This window comes from Canis lupus, chromosome 10 (assembly GCF_011100685.1).
Source record: "Canis lupus familiaris isolate Mischka breed German Shepherd chromosome 10, alternate assembly UU_Cfam_GSD_1.0, whole genome shotgun sequence".
Classification (NCBI taxonomy): domain Eukaryota; kingdom Metazoa; phylum Chordata; class Mammalia; order Carnivora; family Canidae; genus Canis; species Canis lupus.
This window is the reverse complement of record NC_049231.1, coordinates 48872678-48893416: the sequence shown is the minus strand read 5'-3', so window position 1 is coordinate 48893416 and position 20739 is coordinate 48872678. Positions and strand designations below refer to the sequence as shown.

The 20739-nt window shown below is 34.7% G+C and overlaps 1 protein-coding gene across 1 annotated transcript in view; it reads left to right on the top strand.

Moving 5' to 3' along the window:
- Positions 1–20739, top strand: part of SRBD1 (S1 RNA binding domain 1) — a 189748-nt gene that overhangs the window by 98560 nt on the left and 70449 nt on the right. The window contains exons 15-16 of the mRNA XM_038551198.1: positions 3589–3680; positions 12404–12486. Of these exons, the coding sequence (XP_038407126.1) occupies positions 3589–3680; positions 12404–12486 (175 nt within the window). The remainder of the gene's footprint in view (positions 1–3588; positions 3681–12403; positions 12487–20739) is intronic.

The window sequence follows — 20739 nt, the reverse complement described above, 5'->3', positions numbered from 1 at the left end:
TGAGATACTATATATATATATTTAAGTATTTGTATGCACTGGCAACTTGAAGGGGCTTCAGAGCACTGTAATAATGTTGAACTTTCAGTTCATTTACAGCTGTGTCAGTTAAATTTTCCCCAAATAATAAATTCTGCTCAGTCTTGTCTGCTTTATGGCAAAATAAATAAAGTAATCAAATTCTAAGATTATGAGCCCAGTTTTTTTACACCTGGGAGAAATTTGTTTTATGGAATATGGTATTTATTAAATCATGAGCTGTCTGAGTTTTATGTAGAGTTCATTTTTGCTTTTCTCAAAACATATTAGAGATGAGAATACTTTTTCATAGTTTATTGGGAAATTTGTAATAAACAGAAAGTGGCATATAAAATTTAGCACACTTTCTGAGTAATCTATCCTTGACATCCAAATGGGAACGAACAAAATGGGGGTGGGTCATTATAAATACTTTTGTTCTTCTGGAAAAAATCGTCACCACTCGCAGCTTGATTTGTTACATTTAAATCTTGCCACATACACTTCTTAGGTCCTTATATGTTGTGTATTGAAGAAATCAGTGTTGAGATTTTTCTGTTCATTTCGATTATTGGAGCATTCTGTTCTACTAGCATTAGTACTGACCTATTTATTGGACTCATGCTATGTAATAACTAAAGCATATGAAATTTACTACATTTTGTATTGATTTAATATTAACGTTAATCTAAAATCTTTCAGTGCAGTGTGTCACATCTGTTTTGTATTCCTCTGTTTAAAAGAAGTGGCAGTGTGGTATTTGGAGGAATATTTATTATCTGAGTGTTTTTCTTTGCAACAGTTTTCTCCCAGTCTATTGAGAATTACAACTTCCAAAAGTCAGTGAATCACCCAGCAAATTCTCAGGTACCAAACTGCTAAAACCCATAGTTAATTGGAATTTTTATTTACCACTTCATTTCCCTTTACTTAATAGTGGCAATTTTGGAGCCTTTGTGGTAAAATTTTTTTTAGGTATTCTTTTCCCTTAATAGTAGGTCCAGCCTGCACTTCATGGATACTCCAGTTTTTTTTAGAAAAAAACTTTGTTAGACTGAGTATTGAGTTGTGTTTGAAACCAAATTTTCTATGACCAGTGACTGAATATTCTTATCCTGTGATGGTGCTTCCTAACTTTTTGAGGGGTTATGGGTTTCTTTAAGTAATCACTGAAAACTGTAATTCCTTTTAATAGAAAAAAAGTGCATAAACACAAGTGGTTTTTATGCAATTTTAATTAATCCTGTTTCTCCCTATCCAAAAGACCAAGGCCCCCAGGTTAGAAAGTACCACTATTAATGGAACTGAAAAATCTCTTCTAGAGTATTGGTTTTAACATTCTATTATGCCACATTAAGAGTTTTCGTCACTTCAAGCTTTCTTTGACATTACATTTTCTCCTTGATCATTATGTAGTAGAAGATAAGCAGAATCTAAATCTTATTTTAGAGAAAAAGCACAATTACCTTTTAATCTTAAAGACTATCTCTGAAATTATAGAATATATTTGACCTTCTACATGCTTTATATTCCACCTTAGACACATAAGAAAGGAAGAAAATGTTTCTTGCTTAAAAATATGTTATTACACTTACTGTTTAGCACAAAAATATGGGTTTTCATTTTAATGAGAGGTTGTGAAGCTATTCAGAAGTTACTTGTGCTGGTTACAAGTTCAGACTTAGGTTTCAAGCAGATTAGGGTTCAAATCTAGCTCAATAGCTTACCAGCCAAATGACCTTGGGCAATTACTTCTCTGTTAAAAAAAAATCACCATGAAAAGATTAAATGAGATATTGTCTATAAAGTGGTTTGTTTAGTACTTTGCGTGTAATATGTACTCAGTTACCTCTTTCTGTATCATGATGATAGTTTTGATGAGGATAAACAATTTCAGAGTATTCATCTTCCTATTATGAAATTCAGGACAGGAGACTTGGTTGCAAAGAAAAAATAATCTTTATATTCACCCAAATAATCTTTTCAGTTCTTGGTGGTTTATAATTGTCAAAGTTCAATCAAGAGTTCTTCAAAGACAGGGGTAGCAAACTTTTTCATAGTTTTCTTATTCATGTTCAGCTGTTACAATGGGGCAATATGTTAAAAGTTATCCACTAAATTTGTCTCACAATTGAAGTAAATATTGAGGAACAGAGAAAGGAAGATGTTTCTGAGAGTGGATTAAAAATCAGGTACAGGGGCAGCCTGGTTGGCTCAGTGGTTTAGCACCGCCTTCAGCCTAGGGCGTGATCCTGGAGACCTGGGAACGAGTCCACGAGTCCCACGTAGGGCTCCCTGCAGGGAGCCTACTTCTCCCTCTGCCTGTGTCTCTGCCCCCTACCCCGTCATAAATAAATAAATAAATAAATAAATAAATAAATAAATAAATAAACAAACAAACAAATAAATAAATAAATAAATAAATAAATAAAAAAGAAAGAAAGAAAGAAAGAAAAGGAAAGGGGAAAGGGAAAGGGAAAGGGAAAGGGAAAGGGGAAAGAAAAAAGAAAAATCAAGTACAAACATGTTTCTGCTTTTGAATCTTGACACCTAGATGGTCTTGTGGTAGAGCCACAGGTATCATGAATACTTCGGGTAGATGATGTTTCTTTGCATATTATGTCATTAAGAATACCTCTAACTTAAAAATGTTGAATAAACTATAGTGATGTCAAGTACCGTGTACATGTCCGCTGTAAAAGACTGTTCTTATTGTGGTTTATAAAATATTTGGAGCCAAAGAAGAGAAGGATGTGTGTGATGCTTTGATTAAATAAATGGCTTAACACCTGCCTGAAATGAAAGCCTTCAAGTTTATTAAAAGGATTGTTTCAGACCCTCCTGAAAAGAAGTGGAATAATATCCTGTCTGATCCCTTTCCTATCCACATTGTGGTTGTTCATTATAATTGAGCAATAATCACAGGAGTGTTTATGGCAGTGGTTTCTGTATATATCCATACATGTGCACATATCCACACATATGCACATGCTCTCCACGATGCTTTAGAATGATTCAGTTGGGAGTCATAAGTATTAGTCAACAATAGATTATAAACACGAGAATCTCCGTATATTCTGGAAATTCAAAGTTGGTATTAGAGGAAAGTATCCATTTGTTCATCTATAAACTGTGGCATTACTACTGATAGAATTCATTATAGATTGAAACCTGTGTATTTCTTCTGTGAAGAACACAAACCTTACTTGATCACTTTATTTCTGAAAAATTAAATGTTATAGGTACCGTCGAAATATAAAGAGAGCACTTTACCCTGCAGTTTTTTTTTCAAAATACCTAGTCTTGGGATTCCTGGGTGGCTCAGTGGTTTAGAGCCTGCCTTTGGCCCAGGGCATGATCCTGGAGTCCTGGGATCGAGTCCCATGTCGGGCTCCCTGCATGGAGCCTGCTTCTCCCTCTGCCTGTGTCTCTGCCTCTCTCTCTGTGTGTCTCTTGTGAATAAATAAATAAAATCTTTAAAAAAAAAAAAAAACTAGTCTTATTCATTAATTTTCTTTGACCAGGCAAAAAGTTTGGAAAATGATATTTCCCCCTTTTCTTTCTTCTCAGTATTGTCAGTGAAGCAGGGGCATCAATCTACAGTGTCAGCCCTGAAGCCAACAAGGAGATGCCAGGGCTGGACCCTAATTTGAGAAGTGCAGGTAAGAAACAATGGGCTGTCAAAAAAGCATGTGGGTTTGTTATTTTGAAGGACTTCTCTTTTTAGCAAGCAAAATAATTAAATGTCCAAATTTAATTTTCGTAAATATTTAGGAAATACATACATAAAAATTAGCACGTTAGAATGAAAAGTATTGGAGTAATAATTAGAACTGTGGAAGAGGAAGAATATTGTTTTTTAAAGAGTATAGTAAAAAATTAGTCCAAAACAACCTTAGTAAAATTAAATGCTTTAATAAAACTAATAAAGTACTCCAAATCTCTTATTATTATACAAAATATTTTTTATTACAGCTTTTTATTGACAAAAACTAGCATTTCGGGCAGCCCGGTTGGCTCAGCAGTTTAGCGCTGCCTTCGGCCCAGGGCCTGATCCTGGAGACCGGGGATCAAGTTCCACATTGGGCTCCCTGCATGGAGCCTGCTTCTCCTTCTGCCTGTGTCTCTGCCTCTCTCTCTCTCTCTCTCTCTCTCTGTGTGTGTCTCTCATGAATAAATAAATAAAATCTTTTTTTAAAAATTAGTATATTAACATAAATATAGTACAAATATATAAACATGCACGGTTTATTGCTAAATATTTATCAAATGACCAGTTTCTCTTGTCTTGCTTATAGGGGCAGTCATTAACATTTAAAACAGCCTGCTTTGATTTTAGTTGTATTAAGTTGCTTTGGTTTCTGTTTTGTGGAATAGTTAAAATCTTGTGTGTGAAGAAATTGAGATATTTCGATACGTCTAGTGAAAGCAATTTGTGTTATAAGCAAAATATTAAATCTGGTCAGAGCACTTCTACATGTAATAGATATTTAGACTACTTTGTTAGAAAGAGACTTTTTATTTAAAATTTTTCCTTACCTATTCTCATCAAGTTTCATTGGCTACTCTTGAAATCTATACTTGAAGATACATATTTGAAAATGTTTGCATTTTCCTAAGGCTAGAAACCTATTTCTTACATCCAAAAGAGCTTGTAGTTTCCTTTCACTTGTTTGTTCCATGATACCATTACCTGTCTAAAATGATCAGCTTCTCAAACTCAGATCCCAGCTCAAAATCTTGGTCCTCCTGTGAAGCTTTTCCCTATCACAGCAGCTCAATGTGGTCTCTGCCTCCTTGCCATGTGCTCTTTTGATACCTACCTTGTAATAACAATAACATTAATAATAGTAGGAGGAGGAGATACAGTAATCATAGTGGGAGCTGCTAATACTAATCTTTTTAAGTACCTAATATGTATGAAACATTATGGTAAATGTGTTACCAGGTTTATTTTGTTTTATTTTCATAAACTGAGTCTTAAAGGAGCCACATAACCACATTATAATTATATAATGCACATAAGTGCATATATAATACTTGTGTACTTATATAATAATAGGATATTTTATTAAAAAAATAAAATTCAAGGGTTTCTGGGTGGCTCAGTCACTTAAGTATCCAACTCTTGATTTTTGTCTCAGGTCATGCTCTCAGGGTTCTGAGATTGATCCCCACATTGGAGTCCACGTTGAGTGTGGAGCCTAAGATTCTCTCTTTATATCCCTCTGCCCTTCCCCCCTACCTCCACTCATACATGTGTGCTATCTCTCAAAACATAAAATAAATCAGAACCTTTTAAGTTGACACTGAAAGGTAATCTTCCAAAAAAACATTTGAAAGAAATATTGCTTAGAGTGGCAATCTCTCAGACCTTCCACTGTTAACGGGGCTCTTGTTTCCTCTTCACCACTGGCCTCTGTGGATACATAACTGCCAATAGAGTTATAGAGCAAGATTACAACATTCCAACAAGACTCTGAAACTAGGAAATAATAAAAAAGAGGAATCATTATATGGTCCGAATTACTTAGATTCTCAATTCTGGCTGTGTCTTCAATTTGGGATTCACTGCGATATATCTTCCTTCTGTGTCTTAGCTTGCTTTCACACAGCAATAACTGATTGTGTTTGATCCATATCAATTCAAAACATCCACCTAGACATTTTGAGCCTTCAAGAACTGGTCCTGGAGGCAAATATTGAAAGAAGCTCAGTCTCCACTCTTGGTTTTCTAGGGTCCACTTCTTTGTCAATTCCTCATTTCTGACTGGAAGTCCTTCTCTTTCCTAGTGATTGATACCAGGGATGACTTTATACTGCATTTGAGACCTATCCTACTGATGAGTGTGGGTTTTCCCTTTCAGCCCTCCATAAGTTTACTGTATCAGAATATAACAGAACCTTAATGTTCATACAGTTTTAACATATGTAAGAAGGTGACCTTCATATTACTGTATCTTCTTGACCAGTTTGTCAACTTACTGAGAGAGATTATCTTTATATATGCTTATAGTTCCCCATAATAAGTTCATTATACATGAGAGGCATTTAAATTGGATAGACAGAATGGTAGATAGGTGATATTAAAACGTTTATTATGGATTTCTGACTTAAAATAGAAGATTGAGTACACCTGTTAATTCCTTTACTCCCTTCTGAACTCCCATTAAAGTGACAGTAACATGATAGAAGGAAGGCACGAACATTCTAGGACAAGAATAGGAGAGGAAAGATCAGCAACAGTCATTTTGAAGCAGGAAAGCAGATGGCTGAATAATAAATGATTTAGCCAACTTGAGAAAATTGAATACTAAGACAACATAGAAAACCGAGAACTAATCTGAAATGATCATGGAACCCTTATAGGTTCAGGAAATGCACCAGATTACTTATAGAAGTATCTTGGGAGGGCTGCAGGTAGGTCTAAAGTAAGAAGATTGATTGAAAGTTCTGTATAGAAAGCAATTAGACCAAGTTAAACATAGAATACCATGTAACCCAGCAATTGTACTCCTAGGTATATGCTCAAAAGAGTTGAAAACAAAGATTCATAGCACCATTCACATAGCCAAAAGCTGGAAACAACCCAAATGACCATCAGTGGATAAATGGCCAAACAAAATGTGGTACATCCAACAATGGTATATTATTTTTAGTCATAGCAAAGAATGAAGTATGACACGTGCCATAACATGGGTGAGCCTTGAAAACATGCTAAGTGAAAGAAGCCAGACACAAAAGGCCACATATTGTATGGTTATATTTCTATGAAATGTCTAGAATAGGCTAACCTGTAGGAGCAGAAAGCTGATTAGTCATCACCAAGGACTGGGAAGAGGGGAAAATGAAGAAGGACTGCTTAATGGGTACAGAGTTTTCTTTTGGGGCACTGAAACTGTTTTGGAACTTGATAGAGGTGGTAGACTGTACAACAGTATAAGTATCCTAAATGCCACTGAATTGTACACTTTGAAATAGTTAATTTTATGTGAATTTCACATCAATTAAAAAAAAACAAACAAACAGATTTCCCATTCCACGCAGTTAAGTGACTGTCCTTCTTGCACCTTTGCAGAATACAGGAGATTTTTTTCTCTGCTGAGGGTTAAACAGAAAGTCTCTTTCCTGGAGAACACAGGTTGTACATGATAGTGGGGATACCTACTGAAAAAAGAGGGATTAGATGACTATTTATATGCTGATGTAGAGGTCCTAGAGAGGACTAAATCTTCCATGCAAGAGATAGGGGAATTCTGACTTACTCAGGAGAAAATACCTAAAGAAACTAAGATCAGAGGTCCACAAGAAATGTACCAAATCACCATGTTATGAAGCCCACGATTGATAAACTTCACATATTTAAGCAAAGCACTTAGAGTCAGTAGACAGCCAAGAGTCACCTAGCATGTAAAGAAACTTACACTATTAAAGACAGATGGGGGGTAGTACGGAAGCCACTTGGAGGAAATGAAGACTATATAAAAGGAAGAAAAACTTTTACATCCTTAGAGAAATGAAAGATATTTCACTCATTTAAATGAAGTTGACGTAAAGTACAGTTCACCTTTTTTAGATGAGTTTTTAAATTCATCTGTGAATTTCAGTAAGCTTAAACCAGTCAGGTAACCACAACCACTAACACTATAATCAAGATAAAGATTATTTTTATTAGGTCAATGGTTTTGTCCACATTTTTTCAAAAATGTAATTATTAATTAGAGAATCAGGATCATTTATTGAAAGTACATTTTAATAAGCTTTATAATGAAAAAAAATTCTTATTTGGAGTTGCTGAATGAAAAAAGCACATTTATCCTCCTCTGTCGCTGTGTGATGACAAGGGGAGTGGTAAAATGAGGGGCATATTGGACTTGACAAATAAAAATTTCTACTTTGGTATTCTTAGATAACAGAATATGGCAAACATTTAAGAGAATACAGTTTAGTCCAGTCTTTTAAGCAGTATGTTCATTTGTTTCGGAAGCTCAGAGATTCTAGATATTTCATAGAACTGAAGACCAAAACCCACGGAACTCTTTTAATCCTTTGGATATAAGACACATTTTGCATGAGGGGGGAATGGTGCTTCCAAGTCACTCCACATGGTTGTGTATGTAGTTGAGCCCTGTATATCCTGCCTGACCCTATGAGGTCTCTCCGGTTGCTTACAATTTAGCCCTCAGTCCGTGGTCCCCTCCCCTTCCCTCCTTTTGGTGTAACTAACCTGTTTTTTACCCTCTAATGCCTCACTTGTTCAATAGCAGTTTAGTTGTCTCCCTTTACACACTGAGTTACATTATTACCTTTTAACAAATTATCATATATTAAAAACTAAATTCCTGTATGGATTTTGTCCTGTTTTCATTGGTCTGTCTGATGTGCCACAGTGTCAAGACTCTCAATTACTGTAGCTAATGATGTGACTTGCTTTAATCTTTCTTTAATTGCACTTTTCTTATGCATTTCCTTTTTTCCATATACATTTTAGAGCCATTTAATTGGAATTCTGTTATATTGGCACCTTCATCCAAGTTCTGTACACTTTATTACTCATAGGCAAAATACACACACACAGAGTAAATGGATTGTCCTTCATGAAATTTTCTTATTGGCTGTTGATGGCATATGGTGCTGCATTAGTCGTTGTCTTGGTATCAACCAATTGAAATCTTGTTAGTTCTGATTTTTTTTTTTTTCAGTTGATTTGCTTGGGTTTTCCAAACTAGTCAGTCATCAGGCACTTGGATGGTTCAGTGGTTGGGTGGGCGTCTCCTTTGGCTCAGGGCATGATCTCAGGGTTCTGGGATCGAGTCCTACATCAGGCTCCCCGCAGGGAGCCTACTTCTCCCTCTGCCTATGTCTCTGTCTCTCTCTCTCTGTGTCTCTCATGAATAAATAAATAAACTCTTTAAAAAACAAAGTAGTCAGCCAACATCTGCAAATAATAATCTAGTTTCTGTTTTTTCAATAATTATGCCGCCTTTTTTTCCTTGTCCAATTGCATTGACTAGAATTTCCTGAACAGTGGTGATTAGGAACAGATACAGAGATATGTTGACATGTGGGCAAAGTGGTATTGGCATACGTTTGGATATACTACATTTAAAAAATATAGAACAGCTTCATTGAGATATAATTTACATAGTATAAAACCTGCCTGTTTAAAGTGTGTAAGTCAGTGTTTTTTTAGTACAGTCAAAATTGTACAACCATTGCCACTATCCAATTTTAGAACATTTTCATCACTCCAGATGGAAACCTAGCATCTATTAGCAATTGGTCCCCCTTGCCCTCTTACCCTCAGCTCCTGATAAATACTAATCTATTTTCTGTCTCTATGGATTTGCCTATTTCAGACATTTCATATAAATGGAATTATTACAAGATGCAGTCTTTTGTAACTGGCTTCTTTCACATACCATAGTGTTTCCAAAGTTCATTCACACTGTAGCATGTATCAGCACTTCATTCCTTCCAATTGCCAAATAATTTCCATTGTATGGGTATACCATATTTTGTTCATCCATTCTTCTGTTAATGGATATTTGGGTTTTTACTTTCTTGGCTGTTATAAAAATGCTGCTATGAACATTCATGTACAAGATTTTACGTGGACATCTGTTTTCATTTTTCTTGAGTGTATACCACACAAGAGTAAAGATTGGATGACCTATGGTAACTATGCTAAACATTTTCTAGAATTTATTTATTTATTTATTTATTACTTCTATTGCTGTTTTCCTCGCTATTTATTCTCTACCTCTTTCACTGTGTCCACCTTTTCTTCTCTATCTCACAATGTGAATATGCCCCCAAGTTTTGGGTTGTGACTTCCTTTCTCTTTGTTCTCAACACTCCATAAAACTCCTTTTATGTGAGCTACCTATCTGTCTCTTAGTTTCAGGAATCTGTTGTCTGCCTAATCATTCTCAACCTACAGGTGTGTGTTACTACTGTTAATTAACTATTTTCTTGCTTACCTTGCCAGCACTATCTTCTCTTGAAAGCCTGGACATAGAATTTCCAGTTCTACTTTATTTTTTTTTAAATATTTTTTTATTTATTCATTCATTGGAGACACAGAGACAGGCAGAGACATAGGCAGAGGGAGAAGCAGGTTCTCTGCGGGGAGCCTGATGCAGGACTTTATCCCAGAATCCTGGGATCACGACCTGAACTGCAGGCAGACTCTCAACCAACCACTGAGCCACCCGGGCGTCCCTCCAGTTCTACTTTAAACAATGTTTATATTCCTTCCCTCATGAACAAGAAAATCCTTCAAATAAACAATGTTCATTTTCCTTCTTCCTTCTATCTCCCATCTCTTCATGCTTGAGTTTTTATGCTCTGCAGAGTGAATAGCACCTGAAGGTGAAATGCCAATTCTGGGAACATTAGGGTCTATGTAGAGGTTGTTTATTGGGGACAGTGTAACTCCAGAGGCCCTTAGGACTTTACTGGAAAATTAATATGTCATCTAGAAACTATTATTTCCAGTTCATTGTTGCTGTGTTTAGCAATATCAGGATGCACAAAGGAGATGCTAGCAGTGAACCAATTAGGAGGGAACCAGGTAGAAAATATGTCAAAGTCCTTTTCTGTACTTAATTTTTTTTTTTAATATGGAAATCTACTTGCACTTAACAAATTATACAACTGCACTACCAGTTTCTAAGTTTAGGTGTTCATAATGTAGGTTTTCCTGAACAGGTAGATTTGAAAGATTTACCTCTTGTTAATATCCTTTTTTTGAATCTCTGATACTTTCCTGCAGTGAATGTTCTGATGCCTGTATCTTTCACTTGGTTTACTGTCGTGGGTTGTTGGGTTGTTTTGTTTTGTTTTTTTCTTTTTAATCTGAAAGTATTTTGACAATATATATATGTGTTTGAAAATCAGTCTTATTGGATTATGTTTTTAAAGGCTAGAATAAAGAAATGATCTTTGCTTTCAGAGACTATCAGATGTTTCCCTGGTGGCATCTATTCTCACTGTGTAATTATGCATGTGATTAGTGGGGGGGAAGCAGCTTCCCTGTAACCTGCAGTGCTTGCACTCATTAACCTTTTGTGAGGTTTAATAAGAAAGTGTATGTGAAGGCCTTGGAGGCTGGAGTCCGCCTCTTTTGGTGGGGATAGCAGATTGTATGATACCAGTTTATTACTCTCTAAGCTGGCTTTGCAAACTGCCATTGTCACTGTATGTTAGAAGTAATAATAAAATATATGAAAAAGACTTGAACGACCATGCAGTGAACTGAGCACACAGAGTAGGTCTTATCTCTGATGAAGAGGTGGTATAAACCAGTGACAAGAGAATTCGACAGTCCCATGCAAGAGGTGGCATCTGTTGCTAGAGTTTGAACAGTTAAATAACACAAGAACAGGCATGGGATCTCCTTTGATAGTCTTAATGTTTTCACTAAATGAGTTTATATTTCACCCAACCTTCTGTATTAGTAAATGACACTGACTAGCTTTCTCGCATTTAGAAAATGAAAGCTGTTTCTAAGGACCCCATGTAAAACTATATTACTTGGGGAAAGAAAAAAAAAGAGCTGCCCTTGGAAGCATCCTTAATATTCATACTAAATTTCTTTTCTCCAGCTAAATCTATCTTTTAAGCTAAATTAGATATGAACTTTTGTTAACATTTTGTAAAAAAAAAAGAGAGAGAGAGAGAGAGAGAGAAATGATGACCAAGGAAAAATGGACAACAGATAAGGTAATGTTAGAAGCTAACTCAAATCTCTTGTACGTGGATTGTGCTGGTCAAGAAAGCAGTGTGATTTAGAACTGAATTTAGTGTGTCCAGAGACAAGCAGTTGTGACTCCGATCACTTCACAGTTAATCTTGCAGTCATATTTAAGGCAAAACAAGTGTGTTTACTAGCCAACTGACTTGGTCTCTGATTGCAGTAAAATATGATTCCATCAGTTACTCATCACTATCATGATCTAGTCCTAATAACATATTTGATTTGCAAATGTATGTCATAATAAAGCAGGATTATTTAAAAGTAAAACAAATATATACTTGTTCATTTAAGTGTGAGGTGCCCTGCTATGCTGTGTTTAAAGAATGAACAGGTGATTATGTAAGTATAGCAAGTAAGCATTTTATTTGTTTTTCCAACTGTATTATCTTTTCAATCTGTGCTCAGAAATGCCTACAGATTCTGGTAATAAAATTAATCCCGAAATTTTGCATTCACTTTTTTTGTGTGATAAAAGGGAAACTTTGATACTTAGTAGTTAAATTGTTGGTCTCTGTGTGGGAAAAGAGGGAAGGAATTAAATACTTACTTTATAAGGGACTAACATAAGTAATTATCTGGATACTGCTTTTCACATTAAGCCATACTTATTTTCTGTTTTTTCAGTTTCCATAGCAAGGCGCGTACAAGACCCATTAGCTGAGCTGGTGAAAATCGAGCCGAAGCACATTGGAGTTGGAATGTACCAGGTAAAGCAGTGTGGGTCATTTATTTTGTGAAACCTGTCAATAGTATGCAGACTTGGCATAGTCATTAAGTGTCGGTGGGAATAGCTTCCCATTCTCAGAGGTTACACGGTTGATGGGAAGGTAGTTAGAAGTTACGTTATTAGGGAAGGAGGGAGTTTTGTTTTGTTTTGTTTTGTTTTTTTTCCTGGTGTTTATGGTTTGGATCAAGATTTAGAATTGACTGTAGTCAGATTTTAAGACTATTAAAACATTAGATCAGACTAGTAACTTAATCCAGAGAGCCTCTCCCTTTCACATTATTATAAAAAAGCAGAGGAAACAGAGCAAGGGGGATGGGTTGGCTCTTTGTGTAAGCCAGTATGAAATATTGATCTTTATTGACCATTCTGGAAGAAGCCTTTGGTACCTACTGTGCTTTATTTTTTTTTTCTGTTTCCTATTTCGATTTGAGTATTGTAATGAGTTTTTGGTCATTACCTAGTATGAGCTAGAGCCTTAACAGTAATGGTAGTGGTGCTTGTTGTTGTTACTGTATTTTTAGTTCTTGAGGTTACGTGTGTTCATTGGGCAGTTGAAGACAACACTAAATCTTGGCAAAGTGAATCCATCGTAGCTTGTCTTCAGAAAGATCAAATTGAATTATTTTTCTCTTCGATGAAAGTCTGTTTAAAATCTGAAATAAAATAATATCTTCTATGTAGTTTTCATGGGACTTGAGTGATAGGTTCTATACTTTTCTCTAAGAAATATATTAGGGCATGGAATCTGTGACCACTAGAAATGGAAGAGATGTTAGAAATCATATACCCCTACCCCTTCATTTGATGGAAAAGGAAGCTGTGTCCTACAATAGTTAGGATTTTTACCCAGAATCACCCAGTGGCAAAGCCTGGACTGACCTGTCACATATTGGACTTAACTAGAAGTATTCCCATTTTATAGCAAGTTAGAGTAAAAGGATCTAGACCTTTGAGTTGACCTGTTCATTTGGGAAGGATAGTTGCTTAAGAGACAGATCTAGCTATACAGATAGATAGAAATGCCTAGTATGTAATGAGTATAACTGTTACAGTTTTATGATACAGGCATTGTAGTTAAGAGGAATTATAACTATTAATTTAAGATAAAGTTATAGAATGCCTGAGCAAAATAGTAGAACAAAGAAAAAGAAAGGAGAAGTCAGATTCCTAGAACCCAGACAGGTTACTAAGCTATTGACCCCCAAAGAAATCTTTTCTAAATAGCAGAGACTTAACCTCTAGATTTATCAGAGATACAGCACTTAACATGAAAGAGTTTGGAATTTGTTCCAATAGCAGTGAGAAGAAATGGAAGAGCTTTAAGCAAGGGAATGATATGATCTTATTTGTATTTTTAAACATTGGCTCTGGCTAATCTTGGGACAGTAGCTTAGAAGGGAAAAAGAGAAGCAGTAAGACCAATTCAGAGGCTGTTATACTAGCTCAGGTGAGAGATGATGGGAGAAATGGAAAGAAGTTAAATCTATTTTGTAGGGACTACTTGGTAGTAAGTGGAGGAAAGGGAGTTGTTCAGAATTTGCTCCAGGGGTCCTGGTATGTGGCTAATGCCTGATTAGAGCAGATTTTGTGGGGATAAGATCAGTAATTCAGTTTTGGATGTGTTGAGATGCCTGTAAGAAATCCAAGAAATATCAAATAGAATTTGGATATGCACGTCTGAGATTTAGAGGAATGGCCATTTAATTGGAGTACAGACTTTGGCAAATGATGACACTGAGAAAGTCATCAAGATGGTGACGCTGAACTTATGATATCCTTCACTTATGCTACCACTACTACTGGCATGTCCACAACTTCACCTTCTAGAAAATGACAGAGAAGGAGCACATACATATTTGTGTTCATATAAACATACTTACATGAAAAATTTATAACCTGGGAAAACAAGAAGGGGTTGGTGGATAAAATTTCAGAAATTCCTGAAAGGTACTAAGAATGAGGAATCATATCCATGGGGATAAAACCTGGTAGAGCTGCAGCTCAAAATATACAGATCAATAGTGTTCTCAAACTAGAGTCATGTTTAAGTAGTGGGTAGGTGGCCTGTACTATTAGAAAAGGAGGTGCATATGGAGTAAGTAGGCCCATAGTGACCCCTTCCCTCCATGTCCTATGAATTCAAGCTCAAGCACTGGGTATAACCCTGAGACCAGAGAGAGGCTGGGAGATCCCTCAAGTAGCCTTTGCTTGTCAGGAAGCTCAAGGAGTCTCGCATGCTGGGAAGACAAACTCCTGGCGCATACCTGACACCTGACATCATATCCCACATTCCCCACATTATCACTGGATTCAGATGATGGTAACAAAAAACAGCATACACAGACAAATGGGGACTCTGGAATGATCTTCTGCTAAGAATCACTGAACATTGAAGAAAACTTACCATAGCAAAATGAGGCACCAAATGTAATAAGCAAAAAATAACAATGAAACCATGAATAAGCAGTAGACTTTGAAATAAGTAAAATGAATATTCACAGAGAGATAAGTGAGGTTATTGTATGTATAAAACAAACTGAGGATAGAATGAATTAATAAACCAGTCTTAGAATTAAAAGATATGCTTGTCAAGATGAAAAACAAACAAACTGACTAAATAGAATGGACATAGATTAAAAAAAAAATTAATGAATTGAATAATAGAGTTAAGAGATTCTTTAGAATATAGTCTTAAATTGAGAAAAGTGGGCAGTATAAACAAAAGGTCATATGATATAGAGGCCATTTTAAAGATTCAACATTCATCTCATAGAAAATTCAAATGAAAAGAAATGGAGGAAAGTTATAATCACCGACATAATAGGAGGAGGTTTCAGCTGTAATGTGTGCAAGATACTTATAAAGAAAAAAGGAACCTGACATTAGAAATTTGGAGAAAAATAGTTCCACACAAATGAAAAAGAAAGTCATAGTACTGCTAATATCAGACAAAATAGAATTTTAGGCAAAATGCATTGAACAGGTCAAGGAGGGATATTTCATATTAATGACAGTTTCCCAAGAAGATGTAATTGCCCTGAACATTCTATGTTATCTAACAACATAGCTTCAAAAAATGCCGTATTAAAGACTTCTAAAATTAAAGCAAGAGACCAATTCACTTTTTTTTATAAGTCTTAAAAGATTACAGTATATTAACACAAAGCATTTTAAAAACAGCTTTATTGAGTATAAACACATATTATACATACATACATATGTAAATTCACCTATTTAAAGTGTACAAGTCACTGAATTTTCATTCAGTGGGTTGTGAAACTATTATCACTAAGTTTTGAACATTTTCATCCCCCAAAGGAAACCCAGTGTCCATGAGCAGTCATCTCTACCACCCCGTCATCCCCAGCCCTAGGCAATTGATTACTCATCTACTTTGTTTCTATAGATATGTCTATTCTGGATATTTCATTTAAATAGAATTATATAATATGTGGCCTTTTTGTAACTGGCTTCTTCCACTTATAATATTTTCAAGGTTCACCCATGCTGAAGCACAAGTCATTACTTCATTTCCTTTCTATGGGCAAATACTATTTCATTGTATGTGTATAATACCACATTTTGTCTATCCATTCATTGGTTGGTGGAAATTTGGGTTATTTCCACTTTTTGGCTGTTATGAATAATGCTATTATGAACATTTTGTACAAATTTTTAAGATATATGTTTTCACTTCTCTTAAATATATATCTAGAGCATGTTTGCTAAGTCATTTGACGCATAAATTTAAAGCCAGATAATGAACTAGGGAAATTATTTGCCACAAATGTATATATCTACAAAACTATTTTATGGGGGATCCCTGGGTGGCTCAGCGGTTTAGCGCCTGCCTTCGGCCCAGGGAGTGATCCTGGAAACCCGGGATCGAATCCCACATCAGGCTTCCTGCATGGAGCTTGCTTCTCCCTCTGCCTGTGTCTCTGCCTCTCTTTCTCTCTGTATCTCTCATGAATACATAAATAAAATCTTAAAAAAAAATTATTATTAAGGTTTGGTGTTTCCTTGTTGATTTGTATGCAATTATATGTTGGTATAAGTAAAATATTTACAAAAGATATATAAAGGCATCTAGACACCATTTATCTTAGATGCAATAAAAATTTTTCTTTATCAAAGAAACCCATATTAAAGGGATATTATTTCAATCTAAAATTGAGTAAAGTTGCAATAAAATGACAAACATCTATGCAAGTGAGGATACAGTGAAATGACCAACACTACTGATAGAAGTATAAATTGTTATCTCTAGCAAATAATACCGATCAAGATGCACTTTTAAAGAATGCATCCCATTGACCTGGTAGTTCTCCCTTTAAGGATCTCTTCTAAGGCAGTATTAAGAACTATTGATAAGATTTATATACAAGTTATATACAAGATTAACAAAATTATTGGAAGCAACTACAAGAGAATAGTATATCCAGTTGAAATGTTATACAACCATTAAAATATAGACTTTCAAAGAGGATTTAATGACATGAGAAATTGCTTTATTTTTAAATTGCAATGAATTTGTTGATACAGAATAAAACCAATTTCTGTTTTAAAAATGTAGATATACATTTATTCAAAGAAAAGAAAACCCCGCTAGTGACTGGTATTTATATTTTTGTTGGTGTGATTAGGGGATTTTATTTTCTTTCTTAGTTTTTTTAAACTTTGTATAGTGAATATGTATTAGGAAGAAATTGTTATAAAATATATATCTATCTCCATATTCTAACCAATGGGCTGCTTCATTTTAAGCCTTGATACAGTAGACTTCCAGTATATCCAGAGTGGGACTGATTTCTTTTTAGTTCTTTAAGTTCTTTAGGAACCTCTAAATGCTTTTAGTATAAATTTAATATTTATATTTATTCTGATTTAAAATGCAAGTAACTGGATAAACATTGTTGATTTTAAAAATGAAAGCTATTCAAAGAAAAGAATGTTAAGTACTTAGATGAAATAATAGAAGCTATAATATTATTACTTCAATAGAAACTAAAATACTTTTGGTTTAATAACAGCTAAAATGCTAAAGGCAGCACTCCAATCCTTGTCAGAAAATGGGGAGACCTGATTTTAAAAACACATGCCTGTCATAATTTCTGGAGAGAGAGAGGCAGCCAGTGTGGTCGAATGACAACATATCCCTAACTGACCCCTAAAGACTTTGCTGGAAAGTGGCTTGGTGTTACTCCCAAGAAAACAGTCCAGGGTGAGAGCAGGATGATGCAGGGTTGGCTCTGTCGAGTTCTGTGGGACATGGGGAGTGTGGTTTAGCTTGGCCTTGTCATATCCTGAGAGCACAACTTAAGTAAGTTGGATTTACTTGCTATTTATTTCTTCTTTGGGCTGTGTTTTAGATACTTTTGTGCTCATTAACACCTCCATTTGTTAATGAGCATGCACAGTGAAGTAGGAAAGACAAAACAGTCCTCTTCCTCCTTTCGTGCCTGTTAGATCATTTGATGATGTTAGAGAACAAAACTGTGTTCCAAAATGAGTTTTTGGAACCCTTAGTGAATTTTCTATATCCAGGCATCTTTATTACTCATTATTATGGATAAGGGAGAAGACACTGTAAAAGGAAAATCATCTTCCCAGATGAATTTTTCATGGTAAAACCTCAAAGGTGGGAATTTGTATTTTATTTCCCTACCCACTCTGTGGGATCAGTTATGAGTAAAAATTAAAAAACAACTCTTCAGTGGTGATATTATTATAGTTTTTAAAACTGTTTTATAGGTAACGTGGAGGGATTATGAAATGTAGTTTTAGTTTAGGTCTGTAAAAGTTAATAAGACTCCTCTGTTTCATTTTGTTTGCCCAAATCCTTTTAAACAATTTAATCCCTTAATTATTTGTTATTGTAGAGTGGGATACAGGAAAGAGTCTTCCCCATGGACATTCACTTAGATGATTTTTACCTGGATTTTTGCCCCCTTATACAAAACAATATTTTGGAATAGATAAAACACAAAAGTAAAACATGGAGGAAATTTGTTCTAAAAAACAGACATCACAGAGATGAGTTCCCTGCCAAAATGTCTTTACAATCTTGTCCCTTAACTGTAAGTCCCAGCATATGGACCTATTTGAATCTTGTGCTTTACCCAGTGTTATAAATGAAATCAAACTTAGCCTCACAATTCAGATATTTCATTTATTTGTGACCGCAACGGAGCCGTTTCTGTAACTGAACAAGTACAAGTAATTGACCTTGACTGGTAGTATAAATAAATTCATCTATCAGAATTTACTAATTATTCCTTAAACTTAGTTTTAAAATCTCTATTCTGGGTGCTTTTTTTTTTTTTTTCCACTTAAGGATGAAAACGCTTCTTTTTGTTGGAGTATTGGGCTTCAGTTTTCTCAGGTTCTTAGAAATCACCAACAATGAAATAAGTCATGTATATACACACACACCCTAGTATAACACCATACTTATCTTTAAAAGAAATGTGAGATGTTAGTATGATTTGAAGAAATTTTTACCAATAATGCCTTAAGTTATTAACAATGAAATATTTGATTATCTTTTGTTTGCTTACTCTTTGTATGTCATTGACCTTGGAAAATGAAACTAGATCAATTTCTGTTTCTACTCAAGTTCACCTTTTAGTTTTCATACATCAGCACAAAGTTCTAATAGTTCTAAAACATTAAGCTATTTTCACAGTGTTTAAAACTAGTAATTATCATAGATGATTTAAAAAATTACACATGACATTAAAAGTACTTCCATAAAGGAAAAGATTAATACATGTTAACTGCATTAGAATCTAAAACATCTCTGAATAAATAATAAAATTATATATAGAAAATCTACAGACTGGGAGAAGGTATTTGCAACACATATAACCTATAAAGGACCAAAAAATATAAAGACCTACAAATCAAGAGGAAAAAAGAGCAGTTCAACAGAAAAATAGGCAAGGGATATGAACAGGCAATTGACAGAAGCAGAGGCAAAAAAACCACAAAAATATTTTTTAAATGATCATCACTTTCACTGGTAACTGGAGAAATGCGAACTAAAGCCACTATAGAAAACCTTTCAGGTTGTCACAACTTAGTCTGACAATTTAGATGTTAGCAACCATGTGGAACATTGGGAATCTTGTACATAACTTGTAGAAATATAAAATGATCCAACCTCTTTGGAGAGTAATTGGACATTAATAAAGTTGGAGATGGGGATTCTCTTCAAGTTAATAATTCTGTTGCTGTATGTACATAGCCTTGGGAGTTTTCTCAAATGTGCACAGGCTGATATGTATTAGAAATTCATTGAAGCACTATTTATAGCAGTGAAAATTTAGAAACTATGTTCATCATCCAGAAAATAGAAAAATAAAATATAGTATACCCAGACAGTAGAATATTACATGAAGTGAAGATAACCAAATTAGAGCTATCTGTATTAGTATAGATAATCTTCATAAGATAAAATATTAGAAGAAAAAGCAAGTTCCAGAATATATACAGTATTTTATGGTATAAAATTTTAAGATATGAAATATAATACTGTGTACTATTTGTGAATACCAATATATATAATAAGAATATAGAAGTAAGCACTGGAATTTATGTTTGTGGTTACTCTGGGTGGGGCATGGGATGGGAGAATAGGAACTGGGAGAGGTATACCAGGAGTTTAAACTGTATTTATAGTGTTTTTGTTTGAACTGTATTTATAGTTTTTAGTTTCTTAAGTTCTTTGGTGGTTAATGGTGTTCCTTATACATTATAAATTTTTGTTAAATAAATCATAATTTTATAAAAAGATGCAGGAAACCTTGGTCAGGTGGTTAAGGGTGTTTTATTTCAAGAACTTTGGCTTCCAATTGGTTTTAATTTCTTCCTTATATTTGTGTGTGTGTGTGGGTGTGTGTGTGTGTGTGTGTGTGTGTGACAATGAGGATTTATATAGTCAGGAAAAAAAGCCATTTTCAATTTTTAGTGAAAATGAAAGCAAACCACACTTAATATTAAAGTACATTTCTCTTTGTAATATTCCTTGAAATTTTCATCTTTAAGACCCTAATTTTGCACCAAATCAAATACTTTTTAAAAAGATCTATTTATTTTAGAGAGAGGGTAGTGGAGGGCAGAGGGAGAAGGAGAGAGAGTCTTTTTTTTTTAGAGATTATATTTATTTATTTATATACTTATTCATTCATTCATTCATGAGAGACACAGAAAAAGAAGCAGAGACATAGGC